Source organism: Macrobrachium nipponense, chromosome 39, assembly GCF_015104395.2.
Source record: "Macrobrachium nipponense isolate FS-2020 chromosome 39, ASM1510439v2, whole genome shotgun sequence".
NCBI classification, from domain to species: Eukaryota; Metazoa; Arthropoda; class Malacostraca; order Decapoda; family Palaemonidae; genus Macrobrachium; species Macrobrachium nipponense.
Genome location: NC_061099.1, coordinates 8,655,727 through 8,672,662, shown reverse-complemented (window position 1 = coordinate 8,672,662; position 16,936 = coordinate 8,655,727). Strand labels below are relative to the sequence as shown.

General features: G+C 34.9%; 1 protein-coding gene across 2 annotated transcripts in view; it reads right to left on the bottom strand.

Annotated features, from left to right (window-relative positions):
• Window positions 1-10,200: 10,200 nt before the first annotated feature.
• LOC135210096 (serum response factor-like) overlaps window positions 10,201-16,936 on the bottom strand; it is a 454,183-nt gene continuing 447,447 nt past the window's right edge. The window contains exons 4-6 of one of the 2 annotated variants that reach the window (XM_064242897.1): window positions 15,120-15,251; window positions 13,856-14,008; window positions 10,201-11,120 (exon numbers count right to left, since the gene is read on the bottom strand). In XM_064242897.1, the coding sequence (XP_064098967.1) occupies window positions 10,906-11,120; window positions 13,856-14,008; window positions 15,120-15,251 (500 nt within the window). In that variant the 3' untranslated portion in view covers window positions 10,201-10,905. The remainder of the gene's footprint in view (window positions 11,121-13,855; window positions 14,009-15,119; window positions 15,252-16,936) is intronic. The other variant, XM_064242898.1, reaches the window with a different exon arrangement.

The window sequence follows — 16,936 nt, the reverse complement described above, 5'->3', positions numbered from 1 at the left end:
AATCATGTACCCCAGTTTGAGCTCTGCATGACAAGACCTTATATTCTCTAGACCTTGGTTCTACTAGACCGTCTCACTCGGCACACCGAGCACTGGCTCAATCAAGACTTTTTTTCTGTATTGCATTTGATTGTTTTCATATATTATCATTACGTTCAATTTATTGTGAAATAACATTTTATTTTTTATGTGAATTGGTACTGCTTTTATGTACATATTATAGAAAAGATTTTAATGCTCCTTCTTCTCTCCTCAACAATACCACGACGCACGATAACTTAAAATCATTCATTCATTATTCCTAAAAAATATAAACGCTACCTCCCTCTTCCTCAAGTTAGCTGTGTATCACCACAATGACGAATGATTTTATTAATCAATTGTGCTAAATTTTACTGTGAAAAGCTTTGTTCTTTCATTTACTATTTTGATAATATTGTTCAACTAGACCGTCTCACTCGGCACACTGGACACTGGCTCAATTAAGAATTTTTTTTTTTTTTTTTTTTTTTGTATTGCATTTGATTGTTTTCATACTTTATCATTACGTTAAATTTATTGAGAAATTCCCTTTTTATGTGAATTGTTATTGCTTTTACATACATACAGTAATATTTTAACTCTCATTTTCTTTCCTCAACATATCAACGCTCCCTCGTTCAGTCTCAAGTCAGCTGGGCGTGACGTCACCGTGGTTACATCTTTTATGCTAAAATGTTATATTGAATGTTATGTTAAATTTTATATTAAATGCTTTTTACTTTAATGTATTTTGTCGAATATTGTTGTCAGTAAACTATATACTGTAAATAAAAAATAAATGAATACAGTTTAACTTGTAAGACCCAGTAGGCCCTCGAATACACTAGATAATCAGTCAGTTCGAAGTACAAGCATTTGTTCAATAAACGATACAAAATTTTCAAAAATTTTGTCCGAAAAACAGAAAGTTCGACATATGAAACGTTCGACAAACGAGGTGCCACTGTATATATATATATATATATATATATATATATATATATATATATATATATATATACTATACACTACACTATTCTTGAAAATGTTCTACAATAATTGATAATTAATATTCATGTACAGTACACCCAAAATGAAGTGGTCCCTTCAGTATAAGTATGAATACAGTAATGTACAGTACTAAAACTTTTTCTGTGTGGTTTATACAGCTTTCCAGGTATGGGTATTTCATATTAGTATAGGTAGAAATAAATCTTTTTTTTAATCAAAACTAGTTAGAGCTACTTTTGCAATTCATCATAGTTATTAGGAGTTTAAAAATATGGCATTGATTTATTGTATACATGACATATGATTAACTCATAATGGTATGTATAGTTTTATACTCCAGTGATTGAGAAGCAATATTACATTTGTTATGACTGATAACAAAATATTTTTGTCTTTGATCACCATTACAAAAAACAGTTGATACTACTGAGGGATATGTATGAGATTGTGCTTACAGGAAAACAGTAGAAATATATAATCCATTATTTTCCCATGAGCTGTAATAAAATTTCCAGAACCTTCTATGGGTAGTGGAAACTGTGGTTGATGGCAAACCATATGCCCATATGCAGCCTTCATATGTAATGTTATTCCCATGTACTACATACATACAAACACTGTAGGGTACATGCCAGAGTTTAATTGATAAAAACAGGTAATAAAGAACATCTTAGAGTATCAGTCAGTATTAGTACACACTGTATGTATAGTTTTCCTTATATTTTAACACTTCTTTAATAAAAAACCTGTTTGCTTGCTACAGTACATATATGTATATTCATTCAACATGATCTTATGATTTGCTCATTTGTTCATATCAGGAATTTTCCTTATTAAGAGGGACATCATGCTTTCTCTTTGGTTTAGAAGCAGCACGTACCTTTATCAATACTCTTGCACTGGGGGTTGTTATTACATCAGATAACTTTCTAGAATGACGATACTGATAAACTGCAGCAGTGAATGGAAAGAGGAAGTCTGCTAAAAGCTGACTGGGTGTGATCCGTTAAGACTGTGGGTAAAGTGTTGAGCATAGGTATGGGAACAATTAAAGATGAATCATGTACTGGGCATGGTATGGCATGATAATTTTCATCTTGTTACAGCTTGTAATTTTTGGGGATGGAAACTTTTGTGAAATGTTTATTCTGCCATTTAATGTTTTTGAGGCTGCAGTAAATACAGTATACGTAAGTGCCATGGATGTTTAAATTACTGCATTTGGCGAACCTGGTTCAGAAAACCCTTAATCGTATTTCATGTTTCTTGACATTATTAGCTGAATTTTTCTTTATTTTAATAGAGATAAAGCTTTCATTTTGACACGAACACTTGGCAAGGGTTATCACAAATCTTTTGTTTATAAATAGTATTCAGTTTCAAAAGCAAAAACTGTTGCCATATATTTAATCCAGGGTAATGTGTATAGCAAGGTTCTTTTTGTCTTCTCCAGCAAAGGTTTGAAATTATATCTTAGTCAGCAAAGGCTCAAGCAGTCAGATGATCGTTCCCTCTTGTCAGCGAGGCTCTTCCCTTCTTCACAATAATAAATTCTGTAATGGCCTAAAGTATCATAAGTAAAGCACTGGCATACATTTATCAATATTATCGAAGATCTATCTTGTGACTAGCCTATCCAGTGGAATATGTATTGCACTCCAGAGCAAGTCCAAAGGTAAGCGAGTTAATTTTACTGTTGATATAATGGAATTAACCTTGTCAGAAGATATGCTATTCATTTTTCAAAACACAATTACTATTTGTGTAGGTATTTTTTTCTGTAATTTATTTATCATCTCTTAATTCTTTTTAATTAAGTAACATAGCTTAACAACACCACAGTATCATAGACCTTGCGTAAAGGATTTGTTTTATATGAGAGGTGAAAACTGGAACAAGGTATTTAAAATAGGAAACTTGTGTAAGAAGAGACCAAAGGGATCAAGTGAATTAAGGGTAGAAAGCATTGGAAAATTTTATAATGAACTATCATTCAATTTCAAGTCAGTAACCAGTTTGTCACCAGTACCCTTGAGTCTTCCTGTATGAGGCTTTTACAACCAAGTACCTTTGTCTTTTGATTAGATTGAATGAAGTACTCGACCATCAAGAAAGATATAAGTTGATCTAAACTCAGCTATATATATTCTTGTTGAAATCTGGTTATATACTCAGAATTAAAATCGAAAGGGCATAGACACTCTCAGGGAGCAGAGAATCCATAAAGAAATGAAGTAGTAGTGATTTAATGTTTGATGTGGGAATTGCCGTTAATTATCCTGTCATTTTTAGCCAAGTAGAAGTTCCTCAAGGTTGTGTGCTATTTGAGCCAGTTTTCTCTGGCAATAATGGCATATCATCTATAATTCCCATCATGTTCTACATTTAACTTGCAATAGACAAAATTACTACAGTAGATGTCAGACATGAATGGATTTAATTTCTTTACGTATACATTGGCTATTGGGCATTTTGACTGTATTTGAGCAGTTCATCTATACTGACCTATACATTGAAGGTGAAAGGATCCCATAGGCACAAGAGGTTTGTTTTTTGGGATTAATTTTTGACCACAGGCTAACAAGGGGTTACTCATGAGAAATCATTGAAAGACAAATGTTTGGAAGCATTAGACATTTTAAAAGTACCTACACATATGTCTTGGTTTGCAGATTGTCCAACTTATTTCAGACCATATACACGTAATATACTCAGTGAAATTTATGAATGGCATGTAAAATAGTACGTACTTATTGAAACTGAATTGTGGCATACCTCAATGTCATCCAGATTGCCATACGTACTGGCATTTAGATTTGCCACAGGTTCTTTTAAATCCTCTTCAGTTCCTTTCTTGTTAGTTGATGCTGGGGAGCTGCCTCTAGACCTTCCCTGACAATGTGTGGTCTGTACTTGTTATGGGTTGCAGATACTTCCTGATTCCCTTGCTTTAAAAAAACTGCCTCTAAAGAATTAGTCTTTGATTTTTATTAGACTCACACCGTATCATCCCCAACCTTTTGGGTTTAGAGTAAAGCAGAGTGTAAATCATTTTAATATACCATAAGAAATTTGGTAGGGAATTTTAAAAATATCACACCCCCACCTTGGAAGTTGTCACCAGTGTCCTTTTACAGCCACTACTTAGGAGCTATAATGAGGATAGAGAGGAAATTTGGTCATGTTTTATGGAGCACATCTTAGAGAATGGTTTTATTGATGGCTCAAGTCCAGCACTAGTATTGGGTTTATTGATGGCTCCAAGTTCAGCACTCGTGTTGGGTTTGTAATAAACAGTAAAAGGTTTCAATTGTAAGGGTGCTTTTCTTATGAAGGCCTCACATTTCACAGCAGAGGTGTATGGAATTTTACTTACCATGGAAGAAAACACTAATTGATGAAGGTAGTTTTACAGTTTTTTAAGAAGTGAAAAGTGTATTGCAAACGTGTTTTCAGAGCAGAGTATCCAAGTTAACTTTTGTTGGGTATTAGCACATGCTGGCATACAATTGAATGAAGAACCAAATAAACTTGCTATGTAAACAGCATTAAAACTACTTTTTAAAGTGATTTTGTCATGCGCATGCTTGTCATGTTTCATGTGAGCATCGTTACGTGTCTCCAAGATAACATAAAATTTACTGTTCATTTATCAAATATGGTTTGGTATTTTAATTGGCATTTATATTGTTTGGTACTTTAATTGTCATTTTATATTTAATGCACAAAATTAATGTACAGGGTATTAAATGCAGTTTGGTAACGTTATTGATATCTATGTAATGCATTCCAGTGCTGTGTATAGTACAGTAATTATGTAATTTTTGTTAGTCTGTCTATAATGTACACATGCATCACATTAAGAAACACACTTTTATGTGACCCCCCTCCCATCCTTACTCTTGTATGGTATTTTTTATTGACATTTACTTAATGCAATAAAGTACAGTGATGTAGTGTACCACACAAATATTTGCCATTTTGTGTTTGTATATAATATTATATATATATATATATATATATATATAATATCTATATCTATTTATATATATATATAAATATATATATATATATATATTATATATATATATTATATATATATATATGTGTGTGTGTGTGTGTGTATAGTATTATATATATATATATATATATATTATATATATATATATATATATATATATATGTTCCTGTATGTATTTTCTTCAGGTATACATACTATTTGCAGCGCATCTGCTTGACCCCCCAACCCCCCTTTTTTTATATATATATTTTCACTTACTAATTTTTTTAATAAAGACCTTGGCGTTACTTGTGTTAACAAGCAATGCAAAATATAGGATTTATATGTATTGTATGAGTTTTGTGAATTTTAACATTACTACAAACAGTTAAGTAATTTTAGCTAGGTGACTTTTATTCAATTCAATTTAACTAGGGTGTTATGCACTAATATTTTTAGAAGCAGCTCATCATGGAAGTAAGTATGACATTAAATAATTGGTAAATTATTACATATAATAAATTGGATACTTGGTAAGAGAGGCCATCAAGTAATTGATGTGGAATTTCTGTACACTGTACAGTAAGCAAGTTGGATTCAGTGCTTGTAGACTATACTATGCCAATCTTTGTTACTAAGCAGTTTTCATTAATTACTGGGAGGGCAGACCCTCTAGTTGTGCATCAAGTAGAGGTGCCTTAGTATTAGATAGGAAAATAAATGAATGATATCTGTCAATAATGGTGGAGCTTGGTAGGTTAAAATAATATAAAATGGATCACAGTTGAAGTTTCAGTATATGTAGTAGTATAACAGGTGATGGGAAACTCTCCTCTGCAGATTGGCCATAAAGGACTCGCTAAATTTCTTTGCCTAGTCAGTGTTGCTTTCCTATCTTCAAGGAGTCAATGTTTGTGGAGTGGTCACATCTGAATATTTTTTCTTTATATGTTCCAGTAAGCAGGGAGAGAGGAATTCTTAATAGCATGTACATTACCCCCTCAGCAAATCATGGAGTTAACACACACTCATGAACTACTTTAGGATATGTTTTGGCCTGGTTGCTAATTGTTATGATCTTTGGTAACAATAGAATATGTAATACGTATGGGCAGTCATTGTCTTCACCACACTAGTCCCTATTTTGCAGGACATCCCACAAGGTGAGTCATTTAGTGCTCTTCCTCTTCTTCAAGTTGGCTTAAAACTTTTGCAATTTTTCCATACAAATATAGTACAATCCTATGCTGTATTTTGTTTAATTGATGAATACACTTTGACTGGCAAACCCTCCCATTTCAGTGTAATTTCAAGGGTTTTCTCTTTAAAACTATGACAGTCCATTTTATCCTAGTCTTGGTTTCCTTTGCATATCTCAGTATCCCGAGTTCTAATGGGGATTGTGTTCATATTAGGGATTTGTAGTTGCATGAATTTTATAACTTACCAGTAAATTGTGATTTAGCTACTTACAAGTAATGAGCTTGCTGTGAAATGATCTCCCTCCCAAACTGCCTTTTTCTTGTAGTTTATTATCCAATTACATAAAAAGTGAGGCTCTTAGTTGTCCAGAATCCCAGGATGTTTTTGGAACATGTTGGGGATTTTGGCCAGTAGACAATCTCTTGAAGCTCTTGTGATGATTCTTTCTGTAGGTTTTAGACATTAGTCCACAGCTCTTCTTGTGATAGACCTTAAATAAACATCAATAGTACCATAATTGTTTGTTTGTATGGTGCTTTTACGTTGCATGGAACCAGTGGTTATTCAGCAACGGGAGTAGTACCATAATTGAATTGCTCTGCAGTTTTTATCCAATTCCTTCCTCGTTTTGTCAGCTTGCTAGTAATGCCGGATCACCAAAATTTTCCATACGTTTTACACAACCCTATTAATCATTATTTCCATAATAAGAAAATTTCACTTTCGCTGGACTTTGACTGATGCAGAAATATATTTTTCCATAAGGCTCCATAGAGTATTATTCTCAAGATAGAGAAGGAATTTTTTTCCCCTATTTTTTTTCCAGAGACAACATACGAGTTTCTAGGATGTGTTTGCTAGCCACAGTGTTTATGCATTTTGTTTAATTCTCATATGACCTTTCATTCATTTACTTGATTTTCTTAATGTTAAGTAGTGTGTTGATGTAGTGTTGGGATTGTTATTATGTACTACTACTCACTGCAGGTTACTGGATGCATTTTCTCCCAGTGTTATTTATCTTTGGGGGGATTCCATTCGGATGAAATTTATGCTTTTTAAGTCTGATAAAAAGTATTAATGTACTTCTCATTGGAATAAGCAGTCATGTCAGTGGCATTTATATTTTATTCATGTTTACTAGGTGAATAGTATCAGTATTTAATTTTTTTTGGTCTCACTTGCTTAGTCATCATCAGTGATTTTGGGGATTAAAATTTGGGGATTGTGTTATGATGCAGTAAAAGGCAGTGTTTGTGAATGTGGTGTATGAGCTTAATTTCACCTATCTTTAGTGTCAGCATGCTTCATAGTACTGTACTTGCAAGGTTGTTCTTGGCGGATCATGTAACTCCTCCAATTTATGTTTGGATTGGGATCCTTGTTATCTGTGTATCATGTCAGATGCGACAAATTGGGAGTGGTCAGATAAACAATGGTACCTTTTTGCTTAGAAAAAAATTAGCAATACTCTAAGATCCCAGTTGATAGCACCTGACTGTTGGTCTTATCTTTAAGCTTTCTCAGGTACTGTATCCTGCTGTTAACACCTTGGGAAGACATTCAAATTTTATTATAAGATTAATAGGGTTATGTGAAACCATTCTGAAACAAGTTGTTTCATATGATATGAAGGGAATGGTATGCTCCCTGACCCTAAACCATGCTTCATTTTCATTACACAGAAATGAGGAAGGAATGGAGATTGTGCCAGTAGGCAGGATGGAATATGTAATGAGATTATTCTGGACCTTGACCAATTCAAGTCTAGACAGACTAGGATTTTCTGGATCATGGAAGTAAGTCTAGTAAGTGCAGTGAAGTTGTTTACAGTTGAAAATAACTTTTATAATAGAATAAATTTTTTATATACTTACCAAATAATTACATAGCTATAGTTTCCACTTACACGGCAGCTGAAGATTTGAAAAGCATGGTAGTGTTCTTTTGTTTTGGTGTAGGCAATGACCCTGCCAACTTCCAGGGAGGAATAGGTACAATGTAGCTAAAGAGCTCAATTCATTTATGCCATGTCCATGAGAGGGGAGGGTGGGCTCTGATCATGTAATTATTTGGTAAGTATATACAAAATTTTATTATAAAAATGTCATTTTTATATAAGTAACTTACCAAATAATTATATAGCTTGATTCCCACATTGATAGGTGGTGGGATATGGACGTATTAAAAAAACCACTTAGATATAGGGATGCACTTGAAATAGAAATTATTTAGCATAGAAAACATGCTTGTAACCTTACCTGGTAAGGGAGCTGCAGCAGGTAGATACTGCCTCTAGTCTAAGCTCCTCGACCTGTAGCCGTGTGGCAGTGGAGCCAAGGGTCGCCTCTACTATAGTGGGACTTTGCAGTGTAGGATTAAATTGCAAGTTGCCAAAATTAACAATCCAAATGGTATCTATACCGCATATATATGTTTGCCCTTGCCCTGGGTGTAGTATAATAAAAAAAAGGACCAGATAACATTCACCTACACCACACACAAAATGCATCCTAACCCAACCATGAAAACCAATTATTGGTCAGTACCCTAGGTACATAGTACCTTCCCAGGCTTCCCAATAACTCAACAATCTTTCATCAAGGAGAGGAGAGAGAGGAAAATATAAGGCAAACTCCTATAGTTCCTCCCCCAATACGATGCCAGCCGCTGAAAAGGGGCCTCTAGTGTACTGCTTTTTTCATAAACAGTTTTGATGTCATGCAGGTAATGCATTGCAAAAACAGATTTGCATTTTCAAAAGGTAGCCTGCAAAATTGCAGATTTTTTTCTTGAAAGCCATTGATGTGGCCACTGCCTTAATTTCATGGGCTTTCACTTCACACAAAGGAAGTTTCATCTTGAATCTTCAAAAGCTGTTCTGTAATTAAATTCCCAAGTAAAAAGGTTAATGCATTCATAGATAATGGTTGCGAGAGATTTTTTACTCAACACCATGGGTTTTGAGAGTGGCCTCTAATGGCTTTTGTTTTCTCATTATAACACTTTAATGTCCTAACTGAGCACAGTACTCTCTCCTGATTTGACTGGCCCAGGATATCGACTGAACTTTTGACGACAAAGGAACGTGGCCAGGGGTTCGATTGATTCTTGTTTTTTGCCAAAAACACTTTCCATTTCTTATTTCCCTGAATCCCAGTCCTTATATTCAATAACTCTAATGTCAGGTGAAAATACAGTCTCACAGCAAGTATTTGGCAGATGTAAGACCAGGGTAAGCCTGGTCTTACAGTCCTTACTACAATATCTGATACTAGACAAACTATAATCTGACAAATTCATTGAAACTACAATATCTGATACTAGACAAACTAGAATCTGACATTTTAATGAAATTGATAAGTCACAGTCAGTATTCAAAATCAGGAAGCTAACTAAGCTGATGAAAAGGGCACCACCAAAGGAACTGAATAAGTCATCAAATGAAGATAACACAACCACCTGGTGAACCATGAAATATGAGACTGTGGAACAACCATGTAATATCATTGACAGGCAGAAATAAATTGAGCTCTTTAGCTACGTTGTACCTATTCCTCCCCAGAGGTAGGCAGGATCATTACCTACACAAAAACAAAAGAACGCTACCGCATTTTTTGAATCCTGAACTGCTGTGTAAGTGGAAGCTATAAGCTAAGTAATTATCTGGTAAGTTACTCATATAAAAAATACAGTAAATAATATTCTGAACACTCAGCTTCCTTAACACCAATTCTTTGGACTCCTATATTTTCAGACTTTCACAGTCTGAATCATGAGTAATCTGTTCAATAAGTTACAGTATAGTACTCTGGTAATTTGCTACTAGTATATCAATCTAGTCTGAAAGTATAACATATTGTGATTCCTCTACAATAAACTTGACACTGTTCAGTGTTCCAATTTAGACCTACGGGTAATTGTTAGGAATTTCTACAGTATTTCAAGTTAGTAGAACAGACAAAGATCAGTAATATTTTATTTAAATTACTATATAAACAGTTAACTCTCCAACATAGTGTTTTGAAGACAAAAATGCATTCGTCTTCCAGTTCATAGCCTGATTTCAAAAGCCCAAGTTAATAAATTTGGTTGTGGGTATGCATGTTTAATCCGTTCATAATTTACTAGATAAGATACCATTTGCACACTATAAGCTTAGTATTGCCATTTAAAAAGTGCAGTAATCATCCTCAGCCCATATATCTATGCACACATGTATACTGTAATTATGGTAATAATTAATATTTCAAGTTAATGCTTGTATGTAAGGTTATGATTACAGTAGTTTGCTCCATAAAATACTTATCTTAAGAGATGCAAGCTCAAGATCAGATAGATTTCTTTCAGATTACCAACAAATATTAAGACATTTAGTAATAAGATTATATTTGAAAACATGAATGAATTACTGAAACAATAAAATAATGATTAATAATCACTAAAGTTACGACACTGATGAGTAGGAGTCATAGAACAAACTAATTTTATATAATATAAAAGAGAGAGGGGGGTAAGGACTTTTATAACAGTATACAGGGTTGTATAGTCTTAAAACTGCACTGCATTATAAAATACTTTTAAATATAGAAATGTTAGTACCACCAGTTATTTTGTTTTTACATAAAAAAGGCACTTATAACTGCAAAAGCAACTAGGTTTTACTAATCTTAGCTTCTCTTTTCTCTCTTAATATGCATTGACAGATCTGTTGGTAATGCCTGACTATTAGTATTGTTGCTGTTACTATTATTATTGTTCAAATTTGCAGCTGCTGCTGCTGCTGAAGCTGCAGATACCACTGCTGCTGCTGCGGCAGACTGATGTAAAGCAGCTGATGTTAAAGCCATGGGGAGGGTGACTAGAGATCCTGTGGTGCTGCCATCTGAAAATAGAAGAATTTAGAACGCTACATTCGTTTATTTCACAGGTAAAATTTCTTATACTGGATTTAATTCTCAAATTAATTTCAGCTCTTTCATTTGTTTGATATAATTATCATACACAAATCGCAAGTCTCTACTTCTAGTAATACTCTAATACTAAAGATTGAGATTTGAGGAGCAACAAAGTTCCTCAGTGAGCTTATTTTTTCATATGAAAATGTTGGACATCAGTTAATGCACTAAACTGTTTAATAATGCATAAAATTACATAAAATAAAGTAACTGGTATTCATCATAACTTGTAAACCTGAGGTATTTACATATGGGATTTATGTACTTTCAGTGCAAGCTGGAGCTAGCTGTTTAACAGGGTGGATATTGGTAGTTGGCTGCTGATGGAAGGGGAGGAATCCCCTCCATACAGTTGGCAGGTATATTCACTTTACCTGTAGAATGAACCCATATTGTTGGGGACAATAAAGCTGAATATAACCAACAGGTCTGTACTTTGTCATTCCCTCTCACCCCTTGCTTGAGAGAGGGTAAGAGTTGCATCTAAAGGTTGTCATCTCTGACAGCATATGCCCGCCCACATGGGTGGCGTAACATGTTGCACAATGTTGATTGCTTCTACACTACGCGAGTGCTGTGACCAGTAGCATGATTTTCCACAACAGCCACGTACTTCTCTATTTTTATATGATAATCTTACATTCCATAAACATGGATGATGCTGATAATACTCAATCAAACAATGGATCTCTTCTCACTTCCACCACGGCGATTACAGTATAATGGCGAACTGGATGACAGCTGATCGTCGTCAGCGGATTGTCTGGGTCTTCAGCCATCAAGCTTGCCGAGTTACTTAGTGGTGTGGTGTGAGTCCTAATGAGCAATCCAGTAGGTGGGGCTAACAAGGATTTGGGAGGAGTTGGTGATGAGTCTTATGTATGTAGCACTCTGTGAAGCCTATTGTAAACTCACCTTTTCACCTTTAAGAAGAGCTATATATTATAGGCATGCCTGTCCAGCACATGACAGTTTTGAGAAGGTAGGAGGCCAGTCCCACCCACACACCCTCTTTTGCAGCCGTACACCTTAGGCGAGATTCTTCCTGCCCTCAAGAGCTGGGCTGATCTACATGACTGTTGAGCAGCCACCACACAACCCAAGGAAATCAGTCGGAGGATATATGGTTGAAACTAGTCCGAGAACCTATGGTTGATGTCTGTTATGACCACAGTCCGTAAAGATAGAGCCAAACAGCAACAGCTTTGTTGTGTCAAGATTGAAAGACAGACTAAACCATCTTCCTAGATTGAACTATTCTTTGAAGCAACAAGGTATCAAGACCAATTGTCGCCAAGACCGACCTTAGTGAATGAACTTGTCTACCATACATCCATCTTCCTTGGAATGCATCTGGTTGACCGCTGTGTACTTCTGAAGAAACATGAAAAAAGGAATTTTTGCTGATCCAACTCGCCCAAGAAGGGTGTGTAGATGAGGACTTTAGACAAGGAATTAATGGAGTCACCCATCATGACCGAGCAAGAGTGGGTCCATGCGATAGAGATTAGTCAACAGCATACTGCCTGTCTCCATGAGTTAATTGGTGCTGTGATTGCCCTCTCTCCCAACAAAAGAACAATGTTTACGAGAAGAATTAATATTCTAGTAGAGAGCCTTTTTGGCATTCTTCTACACTTGTGCAGATCTGATGAAGAGGCAGAAGAAAAGGAGGAGGACAACAAGGAAGAGGAGAAAGAATAATCATCGAGACACCACTAAAGCTTCATGACCTTACACGCCATATTTCCTGACATTTAAGAGGCAATTGTTTCCTAAAATAAGCTGCTGAAATTTACTGTGCATCCTCGAGACCAAAGGTTTTTCATAAGCCTATCCCAATCCCTTTGGAATATTATCTTTGCTAGACAAGAATTACCCAGTTATGAAAATTCATTTCTGCACTGGGAGATTATGTTAACTCGTAAAGGAGTAGTAACTTAAAACATTGTTTATGAAATTACTACAATGATAACTTGCCCTGCTCGTAAGGTACAAAAGCTATCAAAAAGTGAAACTATGATATGTTAGAGGGGTTAAATGGTAAATTCTTACATAGCATAAGCCTGCACCCAAAACACTTTCATAATCTTAAAACACTGCACCAGCTGCAGCTCCAGCCATTTGCACTCAGACACATTTGGAGTAGAAAATCTGAAGAAGTACAGCTTGTTGCTTGATAATTCAAGTGTTTCAATTTATTACATCAACTTCTGAAAAGCTTATCAAATATTATAATCAATGGACATGAAAAAACAAAGCAAAACATCAGGCATTATGGTACAGTAAAGTAAAATAACAGTATGCATTGTAATGCCACAATTTTTCATAGTATACAATATAAAAGGCAATATATACACAAATACATTAACCCAGAAATGAGACACTCAACTTAGTACTCGTGTACTGACTTGCATCTAATTTTCTGGCACTTAATCCTGTTTTACATTATACTATCTAGACATGTTTTGAAGGTTGCTGTAAATTGGCTAACAATGAAAAAAGATACCAATACAAAAAGAAGAAAAAAAAAAAGATACTAATACAAAATGAAGAAAGATACCAATACAAAATTATCTGAAAAGAAAGGTGATGACTTTTGAATAACTGCTCAAGTAACAAATAAAATTAGTCAGCTTAATCAGTATAGTATACTACTTACTTTGGTCATGTGCTACCTGTAGCCCATGGGGAAGGTTGAGAAGAACTGGTGTACTACCTTCAGGTAATGAATTCTGAGAGGCAGCATATACCACACCACCAGGTGCTGCATACATCACAGAGCCTCCAGTGCCACCAACCATCATACTTCCCCCTGGAATATTGTTTTAAGAACTTAAAAGGATCCATTTAATGAACAAATGTGTTCTAAATTTTTTTTTCTGATGTGGCATGTTGTTTAGAATACTTTCCTCGGATATGTCAAATAGTACACCTTTACATGAGCTGCAAGTAAATCAACTGAAAACAATTAACTTAAAAAATTTGACTAAACCCTCAACTCCAGGACAAAAACTTTTCAGGATTATTTATTGTATTGTGACATTAGAAGTGCATTGAAAGTAGTATACTGCCATTTTGAAATATTTACTAAATTGATACAGAAATAAATAATATAATAAAAGCTTGTATTAAAGAACACCACAAAAAGAATATCAATAACTTCTCCCCATCCGTGCACCTAATGTGGTAAACTAGCATTACTAAAGATTGTTTGCAGTATCACTTAAGCCCCTAGCTGCACCTTGTCTAGTAATTTGCCTCCATTCCTGCTTTCTTCCTTCCATCTTTTTGTACAACCACTCCAACTCCTCTTGTCTTAATCACCAGCCCGAGAAGAGTCTACTTGAGACTCAGAGGTCTGGAAAAACTAACACCTATTAATAATAATATACAGTCTTAATTACTGAATGGCTAAAGGTGTCCCATAGCTTGGCTTTAGAGCCAAATTTTCATAAATCAAGTATAGTCATTTCTGCTAAGATGTTTTCTACTGCAGACTGAAAAGTTCAGTTTGTCATGGTCTTTAAACTCTGAAAGGCAACCAACAAGAACTGAGACACTAACGAGACTAATCATTTTTAAAGTAGGAGGAGGATCTACATACTGAAGATTGCAAGGCTGGAAATAAAAAGCACCAAATATACAAAGATGTAAAGGCTAAGAGTGACTCAAGAATGAAAGGCAAAACTATCTTTAATACCCTAGGGCATATAAATAAAACTTTTTGGCTACTTTAATTTCAGTCTTCATTGCAATGTTCTATTGATGATTTTACTCTCATTTAAATAGTTCAAAATCTTCATCCTTATTAAAATTACTTATCCATGTGTCAAACTGTTAAAAAAAAACATAATAAATAAACAGTCACTGTATACTGTACTTATTCAAAGAAAAATCTGCAAAAGATCAGTTTAAATACTAACCTGACAGGGTAGTTGCAGTGTTAGTAGAGGAGGTTTTTGAAGTAACAGTTGCTGATGGAGCTGTACCAACAGCAGTAACAGTAGTGACATGGGGCCGGTTTACAACTGCAGCTAGGGTCACATGTTGTAAGCCTACAGTAGGGAACCACCATCACAACACAAGCAACTCTTAATTAGTAGGGTACTATTCTTTACGGCTCACACTGTAAGTTAGCTAGATATGTCCATTCACTTGTAGGGTCAAATCTTATGGCAAAAATATGCAAAGGTATTGTGTATATTGTAAAGAAGAAAAGCACTCCTTAATATGAAGACGACACAGGCCGTTCTTGAAAACTGAAAGCATTATTTCCCCAGTGTAACTATGATAACTGATACTATTCACAATTGCCTGACTGGAAAAATGTACAAAAAGGCTAGTGCTTAGTGGATAATGATTCAGTGTGTCCCATATCAACTCACTATCATTTCTGACTGCTTACATGAACAGCACCACAAGTTCTCTTAATAATGCATTACGAACTGTCCATCCTATATGATTCTTGTTATCTTTAACCTTTGGCATCTAATGAGGGTGTGCTATGATAATGATTTTTCTCGTAGTATATCAAAGTGCAATGCAGAGCAATTTCACCATGTACATCCCTTATGATCACAGTACTGTGTACTATAGTACACCAATTTTCCTACACATGTACTGATAATTTACATAATAAATATGTGCAGGTAGTTTGCAATTTTATTTTCTTATACCATTTGGGGAGTATGCCAAGCAGTATATTACTGGAATCTGGTACCAGTCAAAACAAACATAATAAGTGACTGTGTTGACCAATTCTGTTATTGCAAGATACTTATTCAATAAAACATTTCCATTAAACATAGTACTGTACATATATGTCTAGCAGAAGAAATGACACTACAAGTGATACTTTTAAAACTGTAAAATTCTTCAAAACAACCAGGCCCACATGGGCTTCAGGTACATTAGTTAGTATTTGAAATGATTTAGTGAAATGTATTCAGAAATGTAATAATTATATTATTGATGCCAAGCAACACACTGTCAGTGAGAAATAAACAGTACTGTAAATAATGTCCTTCCCTCCTGAAGCAAACACAACACACACAATCCAACTTGACTTATCCATCTCACCTCCCTACCACTCAATAAGCAGCACTTAAAAGAGATATTTTGGAAGCCTATTCATCACTATGACATTCCTGTTATACATTCCAAGTAAAGCTAATTGAAACTTTTGAAACTTTCCTTGACTGAAGCATATACTGTTAATCTTGAGTGTCTTAAGAGAATTCCCCAAAATTTAAAAAAAATTCTCTATTTCTGACAAAAGGATGTTGTGCCAGCTTTTGTAGGGCTTGTCATACTTATTGGATAGTTGGTCAATTAAGCCAAGACACACCTGTGACTCCACAGCATTTTGTTCCAGCCTTTGGTTAACCTTTCACTGAAGTGATCATAAACTGTCAGCCCTCCACCAAGGGGAAAAAAATAAGGTAATCAGTATACGCTAATAGGCTCCTGCAGGATGTCAACGAAATTAATTACTCTTCAAATTAGTTTTTGATCAGACCCAGAAAGCAAATGAGGCAAAGTACTGGGATCATTTAATGGTGGCGTTGAGGGAAATTCTCAAACCTACACTCTGGAGCAGTATTTAAAGGTTTGGACTCCATTGGGCTCCAAGTATAAAATAGGAAGTGGGAATGAATGAAGGTACAGTAAAAGGCTAAAAAAGTATGTCAGCCAAGGCAGTGCACAACAAAGTAAATAAAGAAAATTAACTGAAGAATAA